General features: G+C 45.3%; 1 protein-coding gene and 1 pseudogene across 1 annotated transcript; both read left to right on the forward strand.

Moving 5' to 3' along the window:
* The first annotated feature begins 8,729 nt into the window (after positions 1–8,729).
* LOC131515338 (class I histocompatibility antigen, Gogo-C*0201 alpha chain-like) lies at positions 8,730–10,196 on the forward strand. The gene is made up of 4 exons (XM_058736111.1): positions 8,730–8,771; positions 8,878–8,947; positions 9,065–9,289; positions 9,604–10,196. Exons 3-4 carry the CDS (start codon positions 9,232–9,234, stop codon positions 10,179–10,181), a joined length of 636 nt encoding a protein of 211 aa, XP_058592094.1. The 5' UTR covers positions 8,730–8,771; positions 8,878–8,947; positions 9,065–9,231; the 3' UTR covers positions 10,182–10,196.
* Positions 10,197–10,557: 361 nt separating this feature from the next.
* Positions 10,558–15,456, forward strand: LOC131515379 (BOLA class I histocompatibility antigen, alpha chain BL3-7-like; annotated as a pseudogene).
* The last annotated feature ends 7,434 nt before the right edge of the window (positions 15,457–22,890 follow it).

Raw genomic sequence — 22,890 nt, forward strand, 5'->3', positions numbered from 1 at the left:
AACAGTTCAAAAGGACATTAAGAAAACAATTCTATTTACAATAGCATGAATAAAAATAAAATATGTGGAAAACTGACCTCACCAAGGAGGCAAAAACTGGTACAGGGAAAACTAAGAAACCTGCTGAAAGAAATCAGTGAAGACATTAAGAAATGGAAAGACTTTCTGGATTGAAAGACTTAATATTATTAAGCTGCTAATACTACCCACAACAATCAAAAGATTCAATGCAATCCTTATCAGAATCTCATGATATATTTTGCAGAAATAGAAAAATCATATGGAATTTTATTTGGGGTCAAGGAACACCAAAAGCCAAGACAATCATGAAAAAGGACAAATTTGAAGGCCTAGTTTTGAATTTTGTAATTTTGAAACTTACTTTAAAGTGACAGTAATCAAAAGAGTGTGGTGCTGGCATAAAAATAGATATACATACTTATGGAATAACAGAGTCCAGAAAATAACTTGGATAGATGGTCAAGTGGTTATTGACTAGGGTGCCAAGACCATTCATTGGAAAAGGACAATCATTTCAACAAATGATTGGGAAAACTGGATACCCACATCCAAAAGAAAAAAGGTGACCCATACCTAATACCACATTCAAAATAATCTCAAAATGGATTAAAGACCTCATCATAAAGGCCAAAACTAAAAATCTTAGAAGAAAAGCATGGGTCAAAGCTTCACAACATTAGATTTGACAAAGATTTCTTGAATGTGACATGAAATGCACAGGCAACAAAAGAAAAAACAGACAAATTGGTCCTCATGAAAATTTAAAACTTTTGTGCATCAAAGGACAGTATCAACAGAGTAAGAATGCAATCCAAACATGGGAGAAAATATTTCCAAATCACAAATCTGATAAGGGATTAATATTCAGAATACATTAGACAACTCCTGAGATGAAAAAAGACAACCTGGTTAAAAAGCGGTCCAAGGACTTGAACAGATATTTCTCCAAAGAAGATATACAACGGCCAATGCATCTGAGAAGATATGCAACATCAATAATCATTAGGGAAATGCAAATCAACACCACAGTGAGATACCAATTTTTAGGGGAAGAAGTGGTTTCTTCCAGCCCTCGTACAAGGGGACAAATGAGGGTCCATGGATACCACTTCACACGCACTAGAATCGCTACTATTTTAAAAATAACAAAATAACAAGTGCCAGTGAACAGGAAAAGTGATTAGAACCCTTGTACACTGTTGGGAATGTAAAATGAGCAGCCACTATGGAAAACGGTATGAAGCTTCCTCAAAAAATTAAACATAGAATTATCATATGATCCAGCCATTCCATTTGTGGGTATATACCCTAAAAAATTGAAAGACGAGATATCAACAGATATTTATAAGCCCATACTTAGAAGCAGTATTATTTACATTAGCCAAAAGAATTAAGCAAGGGATGAAGGGATAAGCAAAATACGGTATATACATACAATGGAATACAATACGACCCTAAAAAGAAGGAACAACCTGACACACGCTACAACACAAATGAACTGAATGAAATGAGGATTGTGCTAACTGAAATACACCAGCCACCAAAACACAGGTACTGTATGATTCCACTTACATATGGGGCCTAGAATAGTCCAATCCATACAGACAGGAAATAGAATGATAGTTTGCAGGGGATGTGAGAAGGGAATAATGACAGATTTTTGTTAAATGGATAAAGAGCTTCAGTCTTGACTATATGAAAAGAGTTGAAGATAGATGGTGTTAACAGTTGCCTTGGAGTAAAAATGTACTTAATACGCTGAACAGTACACCTAAAAATGGTTAAGATGGTAAATTTTACATTTTACGCTTTAAAACTATGGTAAATTTGGTCATTGATGCTAACTACCATCATTTTCTAAACATTAAAAATTAGGTAAATGAATTTTTTTAAAGGTGCAGGGAATAGCCACCTGATTAAGGTTTATGGATCTAGACGTCAGGGGCATGCAGGGATATTCCCTCCAAGGTAAGACACCGATTATTGCGAGTTGCATCTTTCACTGCAAAGAAGGAAGGACATGGCCCAGGGGACACATGGGGTTCCAGCAACACACATTTCACCCCTAGGGGTTACGTTTGGCCCATGTCTGGATGACCTACAGGGATGCTAGCTTTGAGTGGGACCAGAACAGATGGTAGAAGGGTCAATGCTGGGAAAGGATGCAGTGTGGAGCTAAAGGAAAGCACTAGTAGGAGAATCACATGCTGGCACCCCAGGTATTGTAGTAAAGCCCATGCCATCCACAAAGAGTAGTAGATTCCCTTTTAGAGGTAACACGTGGTGTGTTTCAGGACCTGAGAAGAGAGAATGCTTGTCCATGGGACACCAAGCAGGCACATGATTGAAAATGATGTCATATGCAGGGCACCTGGTGGCTCAGTCTGTTAAGCATCCAATTCTGGATTTCAGCTCAGGGCATGATCTCACAGTTCGTGATGCTGAGTGTGGAGCCTGCTTGGGATTCTCTCTCTCTCCCTCTCTCTCTCAAAATAAACTTTTAAAAAATGACCATATATGCTGGGTTCTGTATAACACACTAAGTCATAAATTAGCCAGGTCCACAGCAGTCCATCCTAAATGGAAATGGTTTCTCTGCACTGAAGCCTGAATCACATGTTAACACTCATCAGAAAACATCCACCCCTGAAGAGACACTGAAACACTAAGCAGACAAGTTGACCTTAGCAAGCCTTTATCAGTGGTCAGCCCAGGACCGGTGGAATGGGCGCATGAATGGAGTGACCACATGGCAGAGATAAAGCCACATAGGAATCCAGCAGCAATGATTCCCATTTGGTCTACTGCTACCTCTGAATGTCCACCCTGTCAGAAACAGAGACCAACACTGGGCCCTGCTATAACACCATCTCTTCAGGTGGTCAACTGTCCATGAAGTGACAAGTTGACTGCATTGAGCCCCTTCCATCCTGGAAGGGCTAGACATTCATCCTCACAGGGACAGACACCTATGCCATGTGAGCGCTTTCCTTTCCTCCCCACAGAGCCAGTGACACTGTCTAGGGGCTATCAAAAGGCCTGATCCATGGGCTCAGAATTGCTCTTAACACGATATGTGGCTGGGAGATCCCTCACAGTGAAGCAGGTACAGGATATGCCATGACTATGGGATCTACCTGTAACGTCACATTTCAGATGGTCCAGATCTAGTCGGCCACACAAAATGCTGGATGGCCTTCTAAGGCACAAGATGTCAGTTTTAGGGGGAAAACCCTGCCATTTTCCATGATACAACATATTTATGGAATCAGACATCTCTATATGGTGCTGTGGTCTCAATAGGAAGAGTATGTGAGTCCAGGAACCAAGGGGTGGAAGCAGGTATCGATCCATGTACCATTGCTTCCAATCACCCACTGAGGGAGGTTATGCTCCTCTTCTCTGCAGTTCTGGGAATGGCAGGTTGGAGGTCCTGGAATAAGGATGGATTGAACCTCATACACATTATGGCTGTCACCAGGGATGTTTGGACTCCCTGTGCCCAGGGCAGGGGTCCGCTCTTCTCCAGGCAGAAGTAATCCACCCTGATCCTCAGGAGGGGGTGGGACTCCTCTTACACAACTGGGATAAGAGCAATGTAGGGGGAACCTGGGTGACAGACGTGGGTGCCTCCTGGTTCTCCCTCGCCCCACTGTAACTATGAAGGGACAAGTGCAGGAACCCAGCCTGAAAATGGCTTGATTTCCAAGGGCCCAGACCCCTCAGATAGGAAGATTTGGGTCACACTCCCAGGTAGCCCACAAGGGCCCCCACACCTGTGCTCTGCAATCCATGGCAGTATTTCTGCAAAGGCCCTGCTTCCCATGGGCTGGGTTACACAGTAACAGGTCACAGCAGGGACATGAAGGCAGGCTGGTTTCCAGGCGGCGTGGGGCTCTCTGAGGGCTGACTGTAGCTGAGGACTCCTCTCCAGCCTTGCTCACCTTCACTTAGGTTGCCTGGCCATCTGTGATAGTGCAACACAACTTTCTCCTGCAGACCATAAAGTGGGGTCAGACTGGCATCTCGGTCTGCTGGCTCTTCCAGCATTTTCTGTCTCCCTCTCCTATCCTCTGATAGGTGTTTCCTCTGATAATATTACAATGAATTTAACCCTGTCTTGTTTTGGCATCTGCTTCCAGGAGGACTAACAAAATCATTTCCATCTGTAAACCAACCACCTACTGCTTATTCCATCTATAAATTCGTCCTCTTTGTCCAGCTCCTCCCATCAGCCTCTGCTCCATTGCATTTGTCTTTGTAGTATCTCATGAGCTTAGAAGTGTTTGTTGTTTTAAGCCAGTAATTTGGGGGGGTCATCTGGTACACAGCAATAGATTGCTAGTAAAGTTCTCTAAAACTTATTTTATTCTACATCTCTTTTATTTCCTTGCACTTTGAAAATGTTGTCTTTACTCACTGTTTACAATTCCTCTCTTCTTGTTCTTGCTTTTAGTCTCTGTTGTCTTTTGTCTTTCCTTGTGTCCATCTGCCCCCACTTTTCCCTTCCTCTGTCTCTATTATGGATGATTCTAAACATATAAGATAAAAGATTCCAAACGAATAAAATAATACTATATGGTGATGCAGAGAGGAAGCATATCTGGACTTAGAGGCTGCAAGTATAATAACTAAGTACATGGAATACAAGTAAAGGAAATCAAGTTATTAATAGGGTCAGACCTGGGCGGTCCTGCAACCAAGCAGTAATGTTCACACTTATTACCTGCCCTTCAGGTGAAAGAGCTGCCTCTCAGTTTTCATTTTCAGAGCAATAGGAACAGCAACAGAGACACATGCACACGCCTGGTGAAAGGTTACACTGACACAAGCACTTTGGAAATCAAGTTCACGTGCGCTGGTCTGGTTACAGCACATCCTTCATACAGTCCAGCAATCCTAGCCCTGATCGTACACTCTGGGGAATCCCTGGCCCGTGTGTCCCAGAAGACACGTTCAGTAATGTTTATGGAAAAAACTGGAATGACAACCTAAACATAAATAGGAAATGAGTCACAAAATGTAAAACTTTACAGCAGTAAAAATGAGTGAACTACGCCTCACACATCAGACAGAAGTCAACGAGACAAGACACTGAGTCACAGAAAAATATGTGCAGCATGTGTTCACTTACAGAAAGGTTAGAAACAGGCAAAAACTAATAATATCTTGTTTGGAAATATATACACTTATTGTAATATGTTTAGGGCAACTCAAAGGAATTGTAACCAGGAGTCTCAGGACAGAGGTTACACATGGGGGGATGGGACTGGACAGTGGTCCACGGGGCTTCATTCCTTCCGTTTCTTGTCCCAGTGCAGGTGCCCAGGGGTTTACTGTATCAGAACTCCTTAAACTGGCATTTTTCAAATTGGAGTTTGTTAACCATTCCAGGTTAATGTTTCTAAGGAAATTAAAAATTAAATATCAAAGTTCGTTTCAAAGATACTTCAAAAGAACTATTTGCATTTGGAACAAAACCACGGTCAATTATTCTGCACCATGTTAGAGAGAGGATACAGAATGTTATTATAACAATAGATTTGGCTACACATAGGGCATTTGATCTTTTGCTCACTGGCATCTCGATTGATTTCTGGTATACAATGTTGCATACAGTGTGCAAGGCAATTCTGTCTTGTGAAGGATTTGAGGGGGCACATTAACCTCACATTCACCTAGATTCAGTACATTCACAGAACGAAAAAGTACATTGTTGCTCAATGTAAATTAAGCTGGAAATCATACAAAGGAATAACCACCGATGAAATAGAAGAAATGAATGGAAACGACAACAGAGCTGCTTTTTAAAAAAAAATGGTACATAGTAACTGCTTTTTAGAATTTGTAGATGCCTAAATCTCTTCTACCAAATCTCACTGAAAAACATACTGAGACATGTTAAATTTATTATGGATGTTCAATTTATATAAACTTCTCATTATTACCTTCCAAAGAGAATTCTGAAGCATTCAATAAAAATAATGGGTGAAAGTAGCATTTGACTTACCAAATCCAAAAAACAATATTTAATTTTAATCTTGGTTTTAACGTGTACCTAAATCCTTTGAGAGCCTCCCTTCCAGAGGTGGATCTGAATGTCCTTCTCTTGGGTGTGGGCTGCCTTGAAGGATTCACTTCAGACAGAAAAGGCTGATGTAATGGTGTGTGACTCTGGGTCCCAGGACATAAAACACATGGCAGCTTCCAGATGGGTTTCTCTCTCTCTCTCTTTCTCTGTTGGCTCTAAATTAACTATGAGATGTTAAACATCATCCATTAGTTTTAAGATTTAAGAAGAATATCTATATCTAAGGGGACAGAATACATACTATTAACATTCAAACAATCTATTTATTTGGACTTTGGTCTCTGACTGTGATCCAATTAGAGAAAAAGGAAGAACCAGGCTGTCTCGGGCAGATTCCAAGATGGCTGCCCTAACCAACCTTAGGTTGTTCATATTCTCCCAGTTGTTGGATCAAACATTAATCCAGGTGCTAGTGTGAATGGACTTTGCATGCGCAGTTAAGGGTCATATCAGCTGAATTAAAACTGGAGGGTTATTGTGGGTAATCCTGACCTCATCAGGTGAGCCCTTAATAGGATGGAGTTCTTACTGAGTGAAGGCCTGGCTGAATGAGCAGGACTCAGGGTGAAGGAGGCCTTTTTTAATTTTTATTTTATTTTAAAAAGGTTTTTTTTGTTTTATTTTTAATTTTTGGGAGAAAGAATACAGAGCATGAGCAGGGAGGGGCAGAGACAGAGGGAGACACAGCATCTAAAGCAGGCTCCAGGCTCTGAGCTGTCAGCACAGAGTCTGATGCAGAGCTTGAACTCATGAACCTGAGCAAGATCACATGACCTGAGCTGAAGTCGGTCGCTTAACTGACTGAGCCACCCAGGCACCCCAAGGGAGGCCTTGACCATGGAAGGGACCACCAGGCAAGCAGTGCTGGTGGCCACAGGAGCTGACAGCAGCATCCCACTGACATTGTGCAAGGAAGTGGACCCTTGCAGGGGGAGGACCACAGTCCTCCAGCTCCAGGAAATGGAATTCTGCCAACAGCTCTGTTCAAGCTTGGAGGGGATGTTGAGCGCTAGGTGCAAACACTGCCTGTGACACACTGGAGAGAACCCTCAGCATCACACTGGACTGCTGACCTGCAGAACTGGGATACATGGATGGCTGCTCTCGTAAGTCACTATGGTTGTGGGAATTTGTTCTGCAGCAATAGGAAACCACTGCACAGCCTCAGTGTACATAGAGGTCTTGCCCCTGGAATGCATTTATGAAACTTCATGCACACTAGATGGATGAAATAAAATCTTTCCTTGGGGTGCCTGGGTGGCTCAGTCAGTTAGGCATCCAACTTCAGCTCAGGTCATGATCTCACAGTTCGTGGGTTCAAGCCCCGCATCAGGCTCTCTGTGCTGACAGCTTAGAGCCTGGAGCCTGCTTCAAATTCTGTGTCTCCCTCTCTCCCTGCTCCTCCCCCGCCACTCATGCTCTGTCTCTCTCTCTCCTTCAAAAATAAAAACTTAAAAAAAAATTTTTAACTTTCCTTATTTTTGCTTATGTATTTTTCATTTTATTATTTTTATGTGATGCAAGTAAATACTAATAGTCATATTTCATTCATTCATTCAACAACAATTAATTTAGAGCCTACTATACACCAGGAATGGCTTTCTATGCCAGGGAGACAGCTTTCACCAAAATAGCCCAAAGCCCCTGTGCTCATGTGCCCTACATTCTAGAGGCTTCTCAAGAGTGAAACGGAGCCACTGGAACATTTTCAGTGAACACATGATGTGACCTGACTCATATTAGCAAGACCGCTGACTCACATTAGCAGGACATTAGACTCCTCTGTGGGGAGAAGAGCCCCAGGTGGCAGGTGATGCAGGGCACCAGGGCCACAATCCAGGAGGGACAGGATGGTGGAGACTAAGGGGAGGAGAAGGCCTGAGGGATGAGAGAGACAGAGAGAAGGGCTGCAGGCACAGGGTGAGGAAAAGAAGCAGAGGGAAAGAATTCTAAGCAGTGGAATTCTCAGATTTAAATACATTGTTATACAGATTTTTAATAAATCTCTATCTACAGGATGTAGCAAGACATTCTTTGCATCTACTATTTACTATACTCTGGGGGCTCCCTGAAAACCCATTGCCTCCTTATGATATTCAGGGTAAAGAAAACAATACCAAGTGCCCCAACAATATGCACATAATTTAAGTATTAATTCAAACACAGGAAATGGGAGAACACTGGTGAAGGGCATCTGGCTGCCCTGAACACTTGCAACTGGGAGGTGATTACAGCTTGCCCACTCTTCCAGTGGAAATATACATAACAGTTGTGCATCCATGGACTGAGGAAATGTCCAGCATTCACACAGATAATCTTGGGGCTATGGAATGAAGGTAATGTTAAAACACAGGAGTCACTGATACATTGTTTGGGAAAACTTAAGAGCTTTGTGAGTCTGACTGCTGTGCTGGATGGTCACTTTTCTGTAGGGTGGGGCCAAAATCACATTTACAGTTTAGATTCCTGATGTTCAGGGGTTACCAACATTGTGCTACCACTAGCGTTAATCAACAAGAAGGAAACTGGAATCAGGCACAGCGTCTCCATGTCTAAAGAGAAAACCCCTGTCCCTCCTTTTCTGTCCCCAGGGTGAGCTCATTCTCTTGTATCGAATTCCCTGGGAGTGAGTTTTCTAGAATAATCCAGAGGAAGAAAGGTAAGGGGTAGGAGGTAAGAGAATCCAGTTCAGCGAATATTCCGGAAAGGACTGTGCAGGAAAAGGAGTTGAGCCCAGCCTGTGCGTCTCTCCCTGTTTTCCTCAGACAGCCCCTGGGCCAGGACTCAAGAAAACAGGATGACAACGTCACCTGACTACCGTGCATGCGGAGAGAGGTCAGGGCAAAGTCTCAGAACTCCCGGGAGGGCCCCTCACGAAGGCGGTGTCTGGCGCAGGGAAGCCCAGGGTTAGGGAGTCGTTAACTCCCCTGGTTTTACTTCTCCTTCTCACAGCCTGGGTCACGTCCTCCTGCCTGGATACTGATGATGCGAGCCCAGTTCGCACTCCCATTGTTTTTCCGGTTTTAGAGAAACCAATTAGCGTCACCGCTGTTGCCGCATACAAAATTCTCGGGAACAGGCTCCGTTCAGCTTTTCCCAAGACCCCGAGGGTCTGCTGCATGGACCCCACAACCTGTCCTCCTCCTGTTATCGGGAGGCCTACCGCGACCTGGGCGGGTGACTGCGGGGTCGGGAGGAAAAGGCTTCTGCGGGGCAGAAGCGCGCATCCTTTGCGGGGATGCAAGACCCCGGGGAAGGCGACTGTCCGCCGCCCCGACCCCAGACCAGCACCTGCCCCTTGCCCACCCTCCACCTGTCCTCCCCCGTCCCTCCCAGATTAGGCTCCGCTCTCCCCCACTCAGATCCCCTTCCCCCTGCCCTCCCGGCCGTCTCCCCCTGGGACCCGGGCCCCGAGCGGGGAGGAGGGGCGGGGCGGGGCGGGGCGGGGGGGGGGGAGGGGGGGGAGGGTCTCAGCCCCTCCGCGCCCGCAGGCTCCCACTCCCTGAGGTATTTCCACACCGCGATGTCCCGGTCCGGCCGCGGGGAGCCCCGCTTCATCTCCGTGGGCTACGTGGACGACACGCAGTTCGTGCGGTTCGACAGCGACGCCCCGAATCCGAGGATGGAGCCGCGGGCGCCGTGGATGGAGCAGGAGGAGCCGGAGCATTGGGACGAGCAGACGCGGATTTACAAGGACAACGCACAGATTTTCCGAGTGAGTCTGCAGAACACGCGCGGCTACTACAACCAGAGCGAGTCCGGTGAGCGGGCCCGAGTCCAGGTCACGACCCCCATCCCAATGTCCGCCCTTATTTCCAGGTCCAAAGGTCACCCCGAGGTCCACCGACAAGCCCCTAGACCGGGAAAGAGCCCAGGTGGCGTGCTCGGGTTTTGTTTCCGATTTAAGCTGAACAGGCTCAGATCAAGGACAACCCAGGGATTTCTCGCGGGGGCGGGGCCAGGGTCTCACCGGGACTGGGGCTTTCTGGATGAGAAGTGGGGCGGGACAGGCGGGTCCCCCGCGGGTACAGTCAATTCTCCAAGAACGGCGCGGATTACGGGGCCCTGAACGAGGACCTGCGCTCCTCACCCGGCAGATCACCCGCCTCAAGTGGGAAGTGGCCGGCGTGGCCAAGGGCTGGAGGAACCACCTGGACGGAGAGTGGGTGGAGGGGCTCCGTAGGCACCTGCAGAACAGAGAGCAGATGCCGCAGCTCGCAGGGACGAGGGGGCAAGGAACTTCCCCAGTCTTCCCTCAGCCTGGGGCCAGTGTCTCTCTATTAGGAGAGATAAATGGGACTGATGCCAGAATGCCCCCCGCCCCCCACTCCAGGGGTGGAGAGAGGAAGGAAACAGCTCTGGTGTTCAGACTGGGTACCAAAGAGCAACCTGTCCAGAATGCCCACGCTTCTCCCTGGACAATTAAGGAATGCAGTCCCTCGGAGATGGAGGGGGAAACCATCTCTGAAGTAACTGATCAGCGACTCTGGCAGCGGCTTTAGGAACCATGGGGACTTTCTTAGTTTTGTCCTCTACCCCAAAACCAATGTGTTTGAGTTCGGACTCCAGCTTTTCTGAGTCACTGGGCCTCAGGTCAGGACCAGAAATACCTTTTCTCTGCCCGCCCCACCCCCCCAGATCTGCCTCCTACCTTAGGCTATCTTGTCCTAATTAAAGAACTTTCCAGACAAGAAGAGATCATCCAAGATGTCTATGCCTAGGCTGGTGTCTGGGTTATTGCTCCCTTCTCCCACCCGAGTTGAACTGTCCTTTCTCAGGATGGTCACATGAATGCTGCTGCAGTGGCCCAAGACAGACATGAATTTTTTTTTATTTTCTGACCCTTCTCCTCAGACCCTCCAAAGACACATGTAACCCACTACCCCATCTCTGACAGTGATGTCATCCTGAGGTGCTGGGCCCTGGGCTTCTACCCTGGCAGCATGATGGGGAGGACCTGTCCCAGGACTCAGAGCTTCTGGACACAGGCCTGCAGGGGACTGGACCTTCCAGAAGTTGGTGGCTGTGGTGGTGCCCCCTGGTGAGGAGCAGAGATACACATGCCATGTGCGGCACGAGGGGCTACAGGAGCCCGTCGACCTGAGATGGGGTAAGGAGGGAAACCTGGGCACAGAGCCTCTTCTCGGGGAGATGTCCCTTCTGAAGAACTTCAGCAAGGTAGGGGCTTATGCCTGGGGTACAGGGTGCCTCCCTTCCCTTCCCAGAGCCTCCTCCTCTCATCATGGACATCGTTGCTGGTCTGGTTCTCCTGTGGTTACTGTGCTGGTTAGAGCTGTGATCTGGAGAAAGAAGCACTCAGGTAGGGAGAGGCTATACTCTGAGTTTTCCTATCCCACTTAATGGGAAGTACCACCCACACACATGTGCTAGTCCAGTGTGGAGTGGAATGCTAACAATTTCTTTTTAGTAAAACACGTGAAAATGAAGGACAAATGTTTCACCTTGATGAATCTGGTGATGGGGACCTGATTCACAGCAGTCATAGGACAGAGAAGAAGGCCCCTGCTGAGGACAGACTATAGGAGGGCAGTTTGTCCATTCCCCACACTGGTACTTTCTTCATGTTTCCTGATCCTGCCCTCAATCTGTAGCCACAGTTCTGGAAGCTTCCCTTGGGGTTCAGAACTAGGTCTAGGACCTCATGGCCCTGCCTCCTAAATGGCCTCAAACATGGTGTTTTCTTCCCACAGGTGGAAAAGGAGGCAGCTACATTCAGTCTGCAAGTAAGTATGGAGGGGGTGATCCCTGAGACCCTGGGATAGTGTAGACAGGATCCCATGGGGAGCTCACCCACTCCATAGCTCCTCCTTTAGTCTCATCTCCTGACCACATCCTGTTTGTATTAACCCGGGCAGTGACCGTACCCAGGGCTCTGATGTGTCTCTCATGGCTCCTAAAGTAAGATCCTGGAGGACCTCAAGTGGGGAGGGGTTGGGCAGAGGGAACGCGACTGGGTTATGAGAATTCTTTGAGTGGGACGTTTTGAGGATGCAGTGGGGTGAGATTGTCACCACTTACAGTGAGTGATCTGAATCCAGCTCAGTGTTCCTGAATCTAGGAAACCAGCTCAGTGTTCCAGGTTGGGGATGTCTGCTCCTTCCACTGGGGTATAAGCAGTGGAAAGAGTGTGAAGTGATGGGATTCTGGAAGCAATCTGTAAATGGACCTTACAGCACAATCTAATGAATTAGATCTTGAGTATGAGAAAGAGGAGCCAGGAAGGAGCCAGAAAACCCCAAAATTCTGGACTATGCAAGTGGAAAGATGGAGTTGCGTCAGCAGAGATGGGGAAAATTCTGGAAGGAGCATATTTGGGGAGAGGCATCACAGACAGTCAGTGAAGAGACGATAAGATGAGATGTCTATTAGAAATGTGAGAGAATCAACTTGGCAGTCAGATGAGCATGGATGAGTATGGAATTTAGGAGAAATGTCTGGGCTAGAGAAACCGATTTTGGAGATGACACCACGTAGATGATGTTTAGAAACTTCAGGATAGATGAGGTCACCAAGGGGGTGATGGCCATAGAAGAAAAAGGAAAAAGGACCAAACCCTGGACCCCCAGTTCCAAAAGATCTGATCAGACCCCACACTCAGAGCAGTCTGCACAGTCCTGGCTTCACCTTAAAGGCACCTAGACCAGGGAGTCCCAAACTTCCCTGTTCACAGGACTCCCCCAAACACTGTCTTAAGGTTCACAAAATGTGGAGTAGAGTATGAGATTCTGCGTGTAGGACAAGGCGCTGCTGCTGGTCTTTACATCACACTTTCAGTAGCAAGAATGGAGATGAGGATTCCCACATGGCTGTGCGTCAGCCTCACTTGCAGGGCTCGTTAAATAAGCAATTCCTTGATCTTGCGCCGAGGACTCTGAGTCTGTGGGTCTGGGGAGAGGCCTGTGCATTTTGTGAGAAGCCTGGCGCTCAGCCAGATCTGGAGCCAGTAAGGTCAGCGATCAGAGCAGCCAGCCTGGGGAGGGGCATTAAAACCACATTTAAATACGTTTTCTTTTCCCTTGTAAAGAGAGGGGAGCACATACCTTGTCAATAGGAGACGTGATGTTGTGAGACACATGTCATTGTTATATCCTGGGGTCTAGACTGAGTGGGAGGACTAGGGAGTGGTTCACGGTTCAGTGTGACAAACACCTCTGAATGCTTGCTCTCTGCAACTACTCCCCTGATCAATTTTTTGGAGCAAACAATGGAATCCAACTTTTTTCTAAATATGAGATTATGTTGGGGAAGGCCACAGTGCAGGCTTGGGGCTACAGAGCCAGGAATGGAATACACAATCCCACACTAGGTTGAAGCCCACACAGGAACCCACTGCCCCTACTGCTCTGCACAGACATCACCTGTCACACCACCGACTCCCCTGATGCAGGACACTGGGCCCTGAGTTTAGGACTGACGTTGCTGCTGCTCCTGGCAACAGGAGGTAGTAACTGCCCACACGGCTCCTGTGCAGATGCTTTCTGCACAGTGTTAGCCTCGCTGACACCACCTCCTGAGTCAGGGCCAGCACATGGTCAGCTGCCTGGTGGAGCCTCGTGCTGTCTAACTGGAAAAATGGTAGGAAAATAGATTTTCCTTTTCTATGCAGAGAGGTGGCTTCTACCTCCTAAGAAGACTCTCAATGTGAGAGTCGAATAACAGGAGGGCAGTTCGGGTGCTGGGGGCGAGGCCTGGAGAAAGGATGGCTGATTGCCATTCTCAGAGCACAGACCTGAGGTTGCAGCTTGATCCGGTGCCCTGCAGGCACTCAGGTTCGGCCGAAAGAACAAGCTAATAGATGGCATCTCTCCTCTCATTCCCCTGATACTATTAGATCCAGCTTTTGTCTACTCCAGTTTATGCTGACAAATATACGGAAAGGTATTGGGGGTGTTAAAATGATTATTCAAGATGTCGTCACCCGTTGTCTCTGACAACAGAACACCTAGGTCTGTAAGACTTCAGGGGGCCTCTGCGTGCACTGACGTGTCATGTTAACGTTTTTATTTCCCTCTGCATGGAAGTACTCTGGGGAGAGAGTCTGTAACATTTATCAGTTTTTATGTGACCCTCGCAGAGGACTAAATAACCAACAAGCCAACCAAAAAACCAAAACACCACCTTGGTCTTCTAGTGTGGCCGTAGTGTTCCTCAAAGTCTGAACTGTTAGTTAACAACAACTCAACTGAGAAAAAAAAATGGCTTGTTTGAAAATTTTATTTGCATTCTAGTTAGTTAACATATACTATTGTGGATTTTAGTGATTCATCACTTGTATATAACACCCAGTGCTCATCCCAAGTACTCTCCTTAATACCCATCACCTATGTAACCCATCCCCCACCAACCTCTCCTCCAGCAACCCTCAGTTTGCTCTCTGCATCATTAAGAGTCTCTTGGGGCACTTGGGTGGCTCAGTTGGTTAAGCGGCCAACTCTTGGTTTCAGCTCAGGTATGTTCTCACAGTTTCGTGAGTCCAAGCCCCTCGTCAGCTCTGCACTGGCAGCACGAAGCCTGCCTGGGATTCTCTCTCTCTCTCCCCCTGCCCCACTCACGCTGTCTCTGTCTCTCTCAAAATTAATAAACTTAAAAAAATTTTTTTAAAAAGAGTCTCTTCTGGACTCTTAAAAACTGAGAACAAACTGAGGGTTGATGGGGACTGGGAGGGAGGGGAAAGTGGGTGATGGGCATTGAAGAGGGCACCTGTTGGGATGAGCACTAGGTGTTGTACGGAAACCAATCTGACAATAAATTTCATATTAAAAAAAAATTTTTTTAAAGAGTCTCTTCTGGTTAGAGGAAGCATCATTTAAATTTCTTTTTAATTTATTTTTGAGAGAGAGAGAGAGACAGAGCATGAGCAGGTGAGGGGCAGAGAGAGACGGAAACATAGAATCTGACGCAGGTTCCAGGCTCTCAGCTGTCAGCATGGAGCCCGATGCAGAGCTTGAACTTGTGAACCGTGAGATCATGACCTGAGGTGAAGTCGGCCGCCCAACTGACTGAGCCGCCCAGGCGCCCCAGGAAGCAGCATTTTAGAATCACCACTTACTGTGGGGGTTAGTCTATCAGGGTCTCACTCCTGTCGGGCACCAGGCTTTCACGTCTTTCTCTGCTCAGCACCTCAAAGCAGCCAAAAGCTCGGATGGATTTCTTGCTTATCTCCTCAGTCTTGGCTGATGTCCTCAGAACAAAAGTGAATCTGGAGCTCTGGGCTCCCTGACCTCACCTCTCCAGGCTCCAGTCCTCTCCTAGATGTTGGCTGGGCCTCTTCACTGTGTCTACATGTTGAAAATTTTAATAAGATAAACTATGTTTCATCAGGCTTTCTCAGTTGTTCTCAGTGGGATCATGAGTTCCTAAATTACCTCCCTAACCAGTAGTCAGAAGACAAACTACTCTCTAGGCTGAATGTCAGAGTACAGTGTTGAAAGCTAATCCAGATGGGGCAACATCAGAGTGGGCACCAGCTCACAAGGTCAGGGTAAAGATCACAGGTCTAAGAGGGGAACGCTGAGGACAGAGGGGGAGGACAAAGAGTCTCCCATGTATACTTGGTCCCATATTCAATTATGAGGCCCAAAGGGACCTTCTGTTCCTCTGCGGTCACTGACTTTCCCTTCTTCTCTCTCACTGGCCCTTTCTCTGACCTTACTCAAACCTCAGGATCTTTCATTAAAAAGGATGTGAATGGAATTGGGGTCATTCTAGGCAAGCTACCCACAGAAAATATGTCTGAAATCTCACATAGCCCAGTTATCTGTCGGGACAAGAGGTGGATGAAGGGGTCAGTCCTGTCCCCACCCTCCCTTGAGTGAGGCCAACAGAGGACTCTTTCCTTCCCCAATGGGTGACCATGGAGGTGGTGGGTTCCCCCCAGAATCTTAGGGCAGCAGCAGCTCATTTGTGACCTCCAAGTGGAGTTGTGAGCCCACACACGAGTCAAGTAGCACCTCAGGATCTTTGCAAAAGATCTTTCCATTATCTTTCCTCCATCGTCCTTGGCCTCAGTAGCCAACCTGCCTGCCATCGTCCATACTGTTAGTCCTCCTTCAGAGAGATGAAATCCTCACCATTCTAAGGGACTAAAAGTGTCCCCTGGAGAAGCTCCCATTGGGGTCACCAACATCTATAAGACTGAGACCAGGGACCAAGAATCAGTGACAAACCAGATTGAATATGACACCTGAAGCAAAATGCTACGCACATTTCCCAGGCTGGGAGGGGGAAGGGTGGTCAGTGCATTCCCGGGACACAACATGGTGAAAACCCTTTGGTCTAAAGTTGGGAAAGCCCAGCTTGTCCTTACAAGAATCTCGACATCACTCACAAGCCTTGCTGGACAGTCCAAACTCTGCTGGCACCGCTAACACTACAGAAGTATTTCTGTATCCTTATCCTTCTGATCTCAATAGTTAGGTCTCCTGTCCTCCAGCCACATTGCCCACAGCTCATGCTGTGGTGAGCACAGTGGCCTGTCCAAGTGCTGGAACTGTTTGTGGTCCATGAAGGCAGTGGCAGGAAGCCAGGCTTGCTTATGCCAGGTGGACAGACATGGTGTGGAAATACACCAGGCAGTGAGTGCCAGGGGTGGAAACAGTTACCTTGGGGTCCAACAGGGAGTGGGCTGTGAACCCACCCTCCCCCCTTCTGGCTCTGCTGCTCCCTGGGCTCCCTTCTGCACCCCACCTTTGTCCAGAGAGGCATCCCTGGGGGCCTGTTATTGCTTTGTGCAGCTGGGACAGATGAGAGGGACAGAAAGACAGAGAGGCCAGGAGAGGGACAGGGTGGACAGAAGGGACCAGAGTTAGGGAGATGGCCTGGGTTTCAGTCAGGGTCAGGGATCCCCAAATGAGTAGAAGGATGGATAGGAACTGCTTGCACCAGCTTCTCCAGACATCTCAATATCTGTGGAGAACTAACTCTGAAATCCCCACCCACTTCTATAAACACAAACCTCCACTAACTTTGATGGGCTTTTCCAGAATCCTAAGATCTAATCCCAACAAAAGTGCATATGAGTCATGAGAACAATCAGAAGAAACTGAAGGAGGTGGGGTGGGGGGTGGAAAGTAAAAGCCTGGAAAAAGTCCTAGGGAGAGGGCAACCCTGAGGGCAGGGTTCTGCTTCACATCTACCTCCTTAAACTGGAGATGCTCAAATGCAAACATGGCTCTGTAAGTGTCTTCCCTGAGGCTTCTCTTTACCCATGGAGCAGTCATTGGCCCATTCTACCTTGGACACTTGATCCTGGGACACTCTAGGTGAACCATCAAGGTCATCCAGCTGCTCCAGCCCCAGGCAATCCTTCTTGCTCTCCCTACTTCATAGAGTGAATGCTTCTCCAAGGAAAGGCAATTTATTTTTGTTGATGGACAAGGCAAGTAGGGAAGAAAGAGAGCTAGGGGACGAGGACAGAAAGGATAGAAAGGTGTAGGGAAGAGGAGATGTCCAGGGCTTTGGGAGGAAGTAGAGATGGGCTATTCTCTTTGCCCAAGCACCCACTCAGATAGCCTTCCTTTGCTCCTCCTTCCTCGTTATCAGTTTCTCCAGACTCCATGCTCACCAGCCCATAGTGAGCTTAATCAGTAAAATGACTCCAAATTTACCATAATCAGTAAATGGGCTCCAGAATGGAGCAGAAGGAGGGTTTGGAACCTCATGGTCTGGCCTCTGAATGCCTTGGACTTGGGGCCAAATACAAGGTCCTAACCACTGGTGTGGATAATATAAATGTAGATTATTAACTAATCTGACTGGCTTCTCTACAACCTCAAAACCCAGGGGAAACTAGACATAATTCTGTGTCAACTGTGCTTTGCTAAAGCAATCATAAATACCTGACACAGGTGTGTAAAAACTAAGGGTAATTCCCAGAATGATTTGTAGTCCCCACCATTTGGATCTCTGCTAAGTTGGGCTTCCCTACCAAGCCATTATGCTCAATGTGCACTGAAGATTTTGAGATCCAAACCTAGACATGTTCAGGCTTTCATTATTTTATTTTCAGCAACAGGGTAGGATGTATCCCATTAGTCCAGACATGCTTTTTTTTTTTAAGTCTGTTGGATGATAATAAGATTACCTGTCCCCTTTTCCTTTTCTTCCTTTCCCAGAATCTCTCTGCATGAATCCCCCAACCCCCAAACCTGATTCAATGGATAGTACAGAGTCAGGAGCAGAGCCCTGAGGCCAGATTGCCTGGGTTCTAATTCAGGCTCCACCATTTACTTTTTGTGTGGCCTTAGATAAGTGAATTAAACTCTCTGTACCTGTGTGCTCATCTTGAAAACTGGAAAAGACACCAGTCATTTATTAAAAGGGTGAAATGTCTTAACATGTGCAAAGCACTATATAATTGTTAGATAGTATTATTTTGGCTGTTGTTTTATTATTACCATCTTAAGCCTTTTTCTGAGGCCTGCCTCTTCCCCCCAGGCTTTTTCAGTGAAGGAAATTCACCATGGGAACTGACACTATCTGGTGCATTTAGACAGTGTGTAACTCTACGTATTGCAGCATCCTTAATCATTTCCATCAGCTCTTTATCACTACCCTGGGCCATGATAGTTCACCTTGACTTTCCTTAACCTGAAGCAAAAGAACTCTCTCTCTCTGCAATATAGTGCATGACAAAGTAAGGCATAGTCTTTACTCCCTTCTTTTTTTTTTTTTAAATATTTTTACTCCCTTCTTTAGTTAGAATCTTCAGTCTGTGGTTTGCCTGTAAGTTCCAGTCTAGTGACTGACCTTAAGAGCAAGTCTATAAGCAGTAAATGACCTTGTGAAATGATCCAGTGACATTCTTTTATTTCCACATTGAGCATATAGACTCGGTGTCCTTTGAGTCAAAAAAAAATTCCCCAAAATTAAAAGCCACTATGCACCCCCATAATGTTCTAAATGAGAAAATCTGTCAATGTCAACTGTTGACAAAGATGTGAAACAGCTGAGCACTGCTGTTGAAAAGAATAAATAGGTTCAACCAATTTGAAAATTGGCTTGTCCTTATCTTCCAAAGATAAAGATTCACCTTCCCTATACTTGTGGTTCCACTTTTAGGTATATAACAACAACAACAACAACAACAACAACAACAAAATATGTGAAACATTGATGTATTCAAAGCAGTTTTGGTTGTGATAGTCAAAAGATGGAAACAATCCCAAAATTTATTAGCAGTACAGTGGATAAACTGACTCATGTTCACATAATAGGATGCTACACAAGTAACAAAAATGGACAAAATACAGCTACCCACAATTACACAGATGAATCTCACAAATAATATTGTCATGCACACAACACACAATGTATGATTCCATCTATATAAAGTTTTAAACAGAAAAAAGTAATCTGTTGTTAAAATTCAGATTAATGGTTATTTGGGGGCAGGAAGAAGAGCTCAGTGATTGAGGGGTGTGTGAGAAGGCTTTCTGTGGTGCTGGTCATGTTCTCTTTCTTGACCTATGTGTTGTAAAAGAGGTGTGTTAATTTTGTGAAAATTAAGCTGTTACTGATGATCCGTGTGTTTTACACTTGAATTAGTAAAATATAAATGAATCTTTTATCACTTTTGGCACAAACTCCTTTTTCTTCTTTTGTTTTGTTTTATATATTTTTTCTTTTTTGTTTTTGTTTACAAACTCACTTTAATAAATAAATAGGGAATTCAAGACATTATCCTTTTTTTTTTTTTTTTTGGTCAGAAATTTATTTCAGTGGACCCAAATTAATGATGGAGAAGCATCATCTTTCCAACAGGATTCCAATTAACAAATTCAGAATGAATGAGAGAAAAATCATCCTTTTATAGCCCCTAATGAAGTAATGAGTATAGGTAAAGATCATCAGTGGATATTTGACTATTAGTTGAAAGAGTGATTAGGGGACTTTATAGTGGTTGGATATAAGGTGGTCACCACCTGAACCCACTAACCAATGTTAATGTCTCTACATGTGAAACCAGACGGATGTGATGGGTATACACAGTGCCACCCATGAAGGGATTTTTGTAATTTATTGAAATTTTAAGGGACATAAATTTGTGTTTACTATTTCTTTTATCCCCACATTTGCTAAACACAAATCAATGAAACAACTTACTTAGAGCTTAGGGAGTAATTAAATTTTTATTATTTTCTCACACACTGAACGATTATTTCCTTTTGATACCTTATGTATGCTGATTAGTCTTAAGTCATCTTGACTAGGCTATAGCACCCAGTTTTTTAATAACATTAATCTAAGTGGTAATGTGAAGACATTTTGTACATGTTAGGATTGGGTTTGCACATATGGTTAACATCTGAAATCATTTGACTTTAAGTAAATTGAGGTTACCCTTGATAATGTGAGTGGGCCTATTCTACTCAGTTGAAGGCCCTAAGAGCAAAAACTGAAGTTTCCAGAGAAGAAGAAATTCTGCCTCAGGACTACCACACCAACTCCTGTCTGAATTTCCATTCTGATAACATATACAGGGTTCGTGCTTGCCACTCTCTACAATTGTATAAGCTAATTCCTTAATATTTATTAAGGCCTGAAATGATTATGGGGTTTCTGGAATTGGTTCTTCAATCTGATCAGATTTAAAGGCACTAATGACTTTATTTTAAGTAGTAAAAAGGGCACTTGACAATCCATGGCAATAGAGATACTCAGAATGTCACAACTGGATGCTCTAATCAAATACTTATAAAAGGCAAAGTACATAGGTGACCATGTATTTGATATATTAGAACAGTTTCATCAAACTAACAAACATAATAAGATTGACTGCTGCTAATTGTGTTAGACAAATTAAGGAAAGGAAAGGATGGGCTCAGGGATTCAACTTCCCAGCTCAAGGGCCACGTAAATCGCCTGAAAATTTCTGTCTGCTCTGAAACAAAAATTCATCTTCTGTTGCCAGAGCTTAACTTTCCAAACACCAAACCTGCAGTCTCATCTCGCAAGTGGATAAATTACAAATTGAATTCCCAACCTGATATTATGTCTGCTGTTAAAGTGAGGGCATTTATTGGAAAGGAGTGGGATCCTGAAAATTGGAATAGGAACATATGGGCAGATCCTGATAACTAAAGACATTGAACTCCCAAATTCTGCACAGTCTTCTTTAACAGTAGAATCAGTCCTTTGACCCCCATCTGAGGAAGTTAACCCTGCTTTGTCTGTGGACACTGTAATGGCCTCCCCTGAGGTAGTCACCTTGTAAGACACTGCTGATTCCCATCTCAGGACTGATTCCTACCCCTCCCTCATTTGCTTATAGACCTATAACTACACTCTAGTCCCAGCAGGTCCTGAAAAGTAAGATTGATAATGTAAACCATTAGGAGTGTGCTTCACCCCAAAAGCACTGCATGATTTTTCTAATTTATACAGACAGAAATTCAGGCAACATGTGGGGCGCCTGGGTGGCTCAGTCAGTCGGTTGAGTATCTGACTTCAGCTCAGGTCATGATCTCATGACCTGTGAGTTCAAGCCCCGTGACCAGCTCTGTGCTAACAGCTCAGAACCTGAAGCCTACTTCAGATTCTGTGTCTCTATCTCTCTCGCCTCTCTCTCTCTCTCTCTCTCTCTCTCTCTCTCTCAAATAAATAAACCTTTAAAAAATTAAAAAAAAGAAAGAAAGAAAGAAAGAAGAAAGAAATCCAAGCAATATGTGTGGGAATGAACATTAGGGGTCTGGAGTTATGGTAGAAGAAATGTAAAGTTGGGTGAGTCTATATTTATTGACATGAGCCCACTAGAAGAGATTCTGGACTCAATATTGTAGCTTAAGGAGATAGACAGGATTCTAACAGGTTGTATTTTGGTTGACTGAAACATGGACCAAAATGTGGCCTACACTAAAGAAATTTGAAATGCCAGAATTGCCTTTATATAATGTAGAGGAAGATACCCAAAGGCTTAGGGAAATTAGAATGTTAGAATAGACTTGTCTTATAATACATGCTTATTCATGTTAAGAGGGTCCAGAGGACACATCTTTCACCATGAATATGAGAAATCAATTTGTGAGGGGAACCCCAGCTTCCTTGAAGAACTCTGTGATCACTCTTCTCTGTAGGTCAGGAATTACCATGAGAAGTACTACCCTGAACTGTGACTCTTTTTTTTTTTTTTATGTTTATTTATTTTTCAGAAAAAGAGACAAAGACAGAGCTCAAGTGGAGGAAGAGCAGAGAGAGAGAGAGACCCAGAATCTGAAGCAGGCTCCAGGCTCCGAGCTGTCAGCACAGAGCCCAATGTAGGGCTTGAACTCACAAACCTCGAGATCATGACCTGAGCCAATGTCAGATGCTTAACCAACTGAGCCACCCAGGGGCCCCTGAACTGGGACTCCTAAAGGCAATGTAGATCATTGTAACCTGGGGTGGCAGGGTCCAAGAGGAGGCACTTAAACACCAAATGCAGGGTTGCCATAATGGACAGCATACTTAAAGCAGTAATCACAATAGTCTGACTGGCACTGGCTAGTTGACCATGGATGATGTCCCTAAAATTTAAACAAATGGGCAATCTACTCAATCCTTATTTGATCTATATAAGCAGAAGTGTTCTAGATCTAGTGAGCAGAGTTCTAAATGAAATCACCCAAACAGAGAGCCTCCTCAGTCAATTCCCAGACTTGAGCCAGTTTATAGACCCAAGACCCTATGAACAAAATGGGGACTGGATCCACTTTATGAATGACGCTGGTATATTGCAAAAAAATTATACTGTTAATCTTTGTCCCAGCTTTCCCTAAAGG

This window comes from Neofelis nebulosa, chromosome 6 (genome assembly GCF_028018385.1).
Source record: "Neofelis nebulosa isolate mNeoNeb1 chromosome 6, mNeoNeb1.pri, whole genome shotgun sequence".
NCBI lineage: Eukaryota > Metazoa > Chordata > Mammalia > Carnivora > Felidae > Neofelis > Neofelis nebulosa.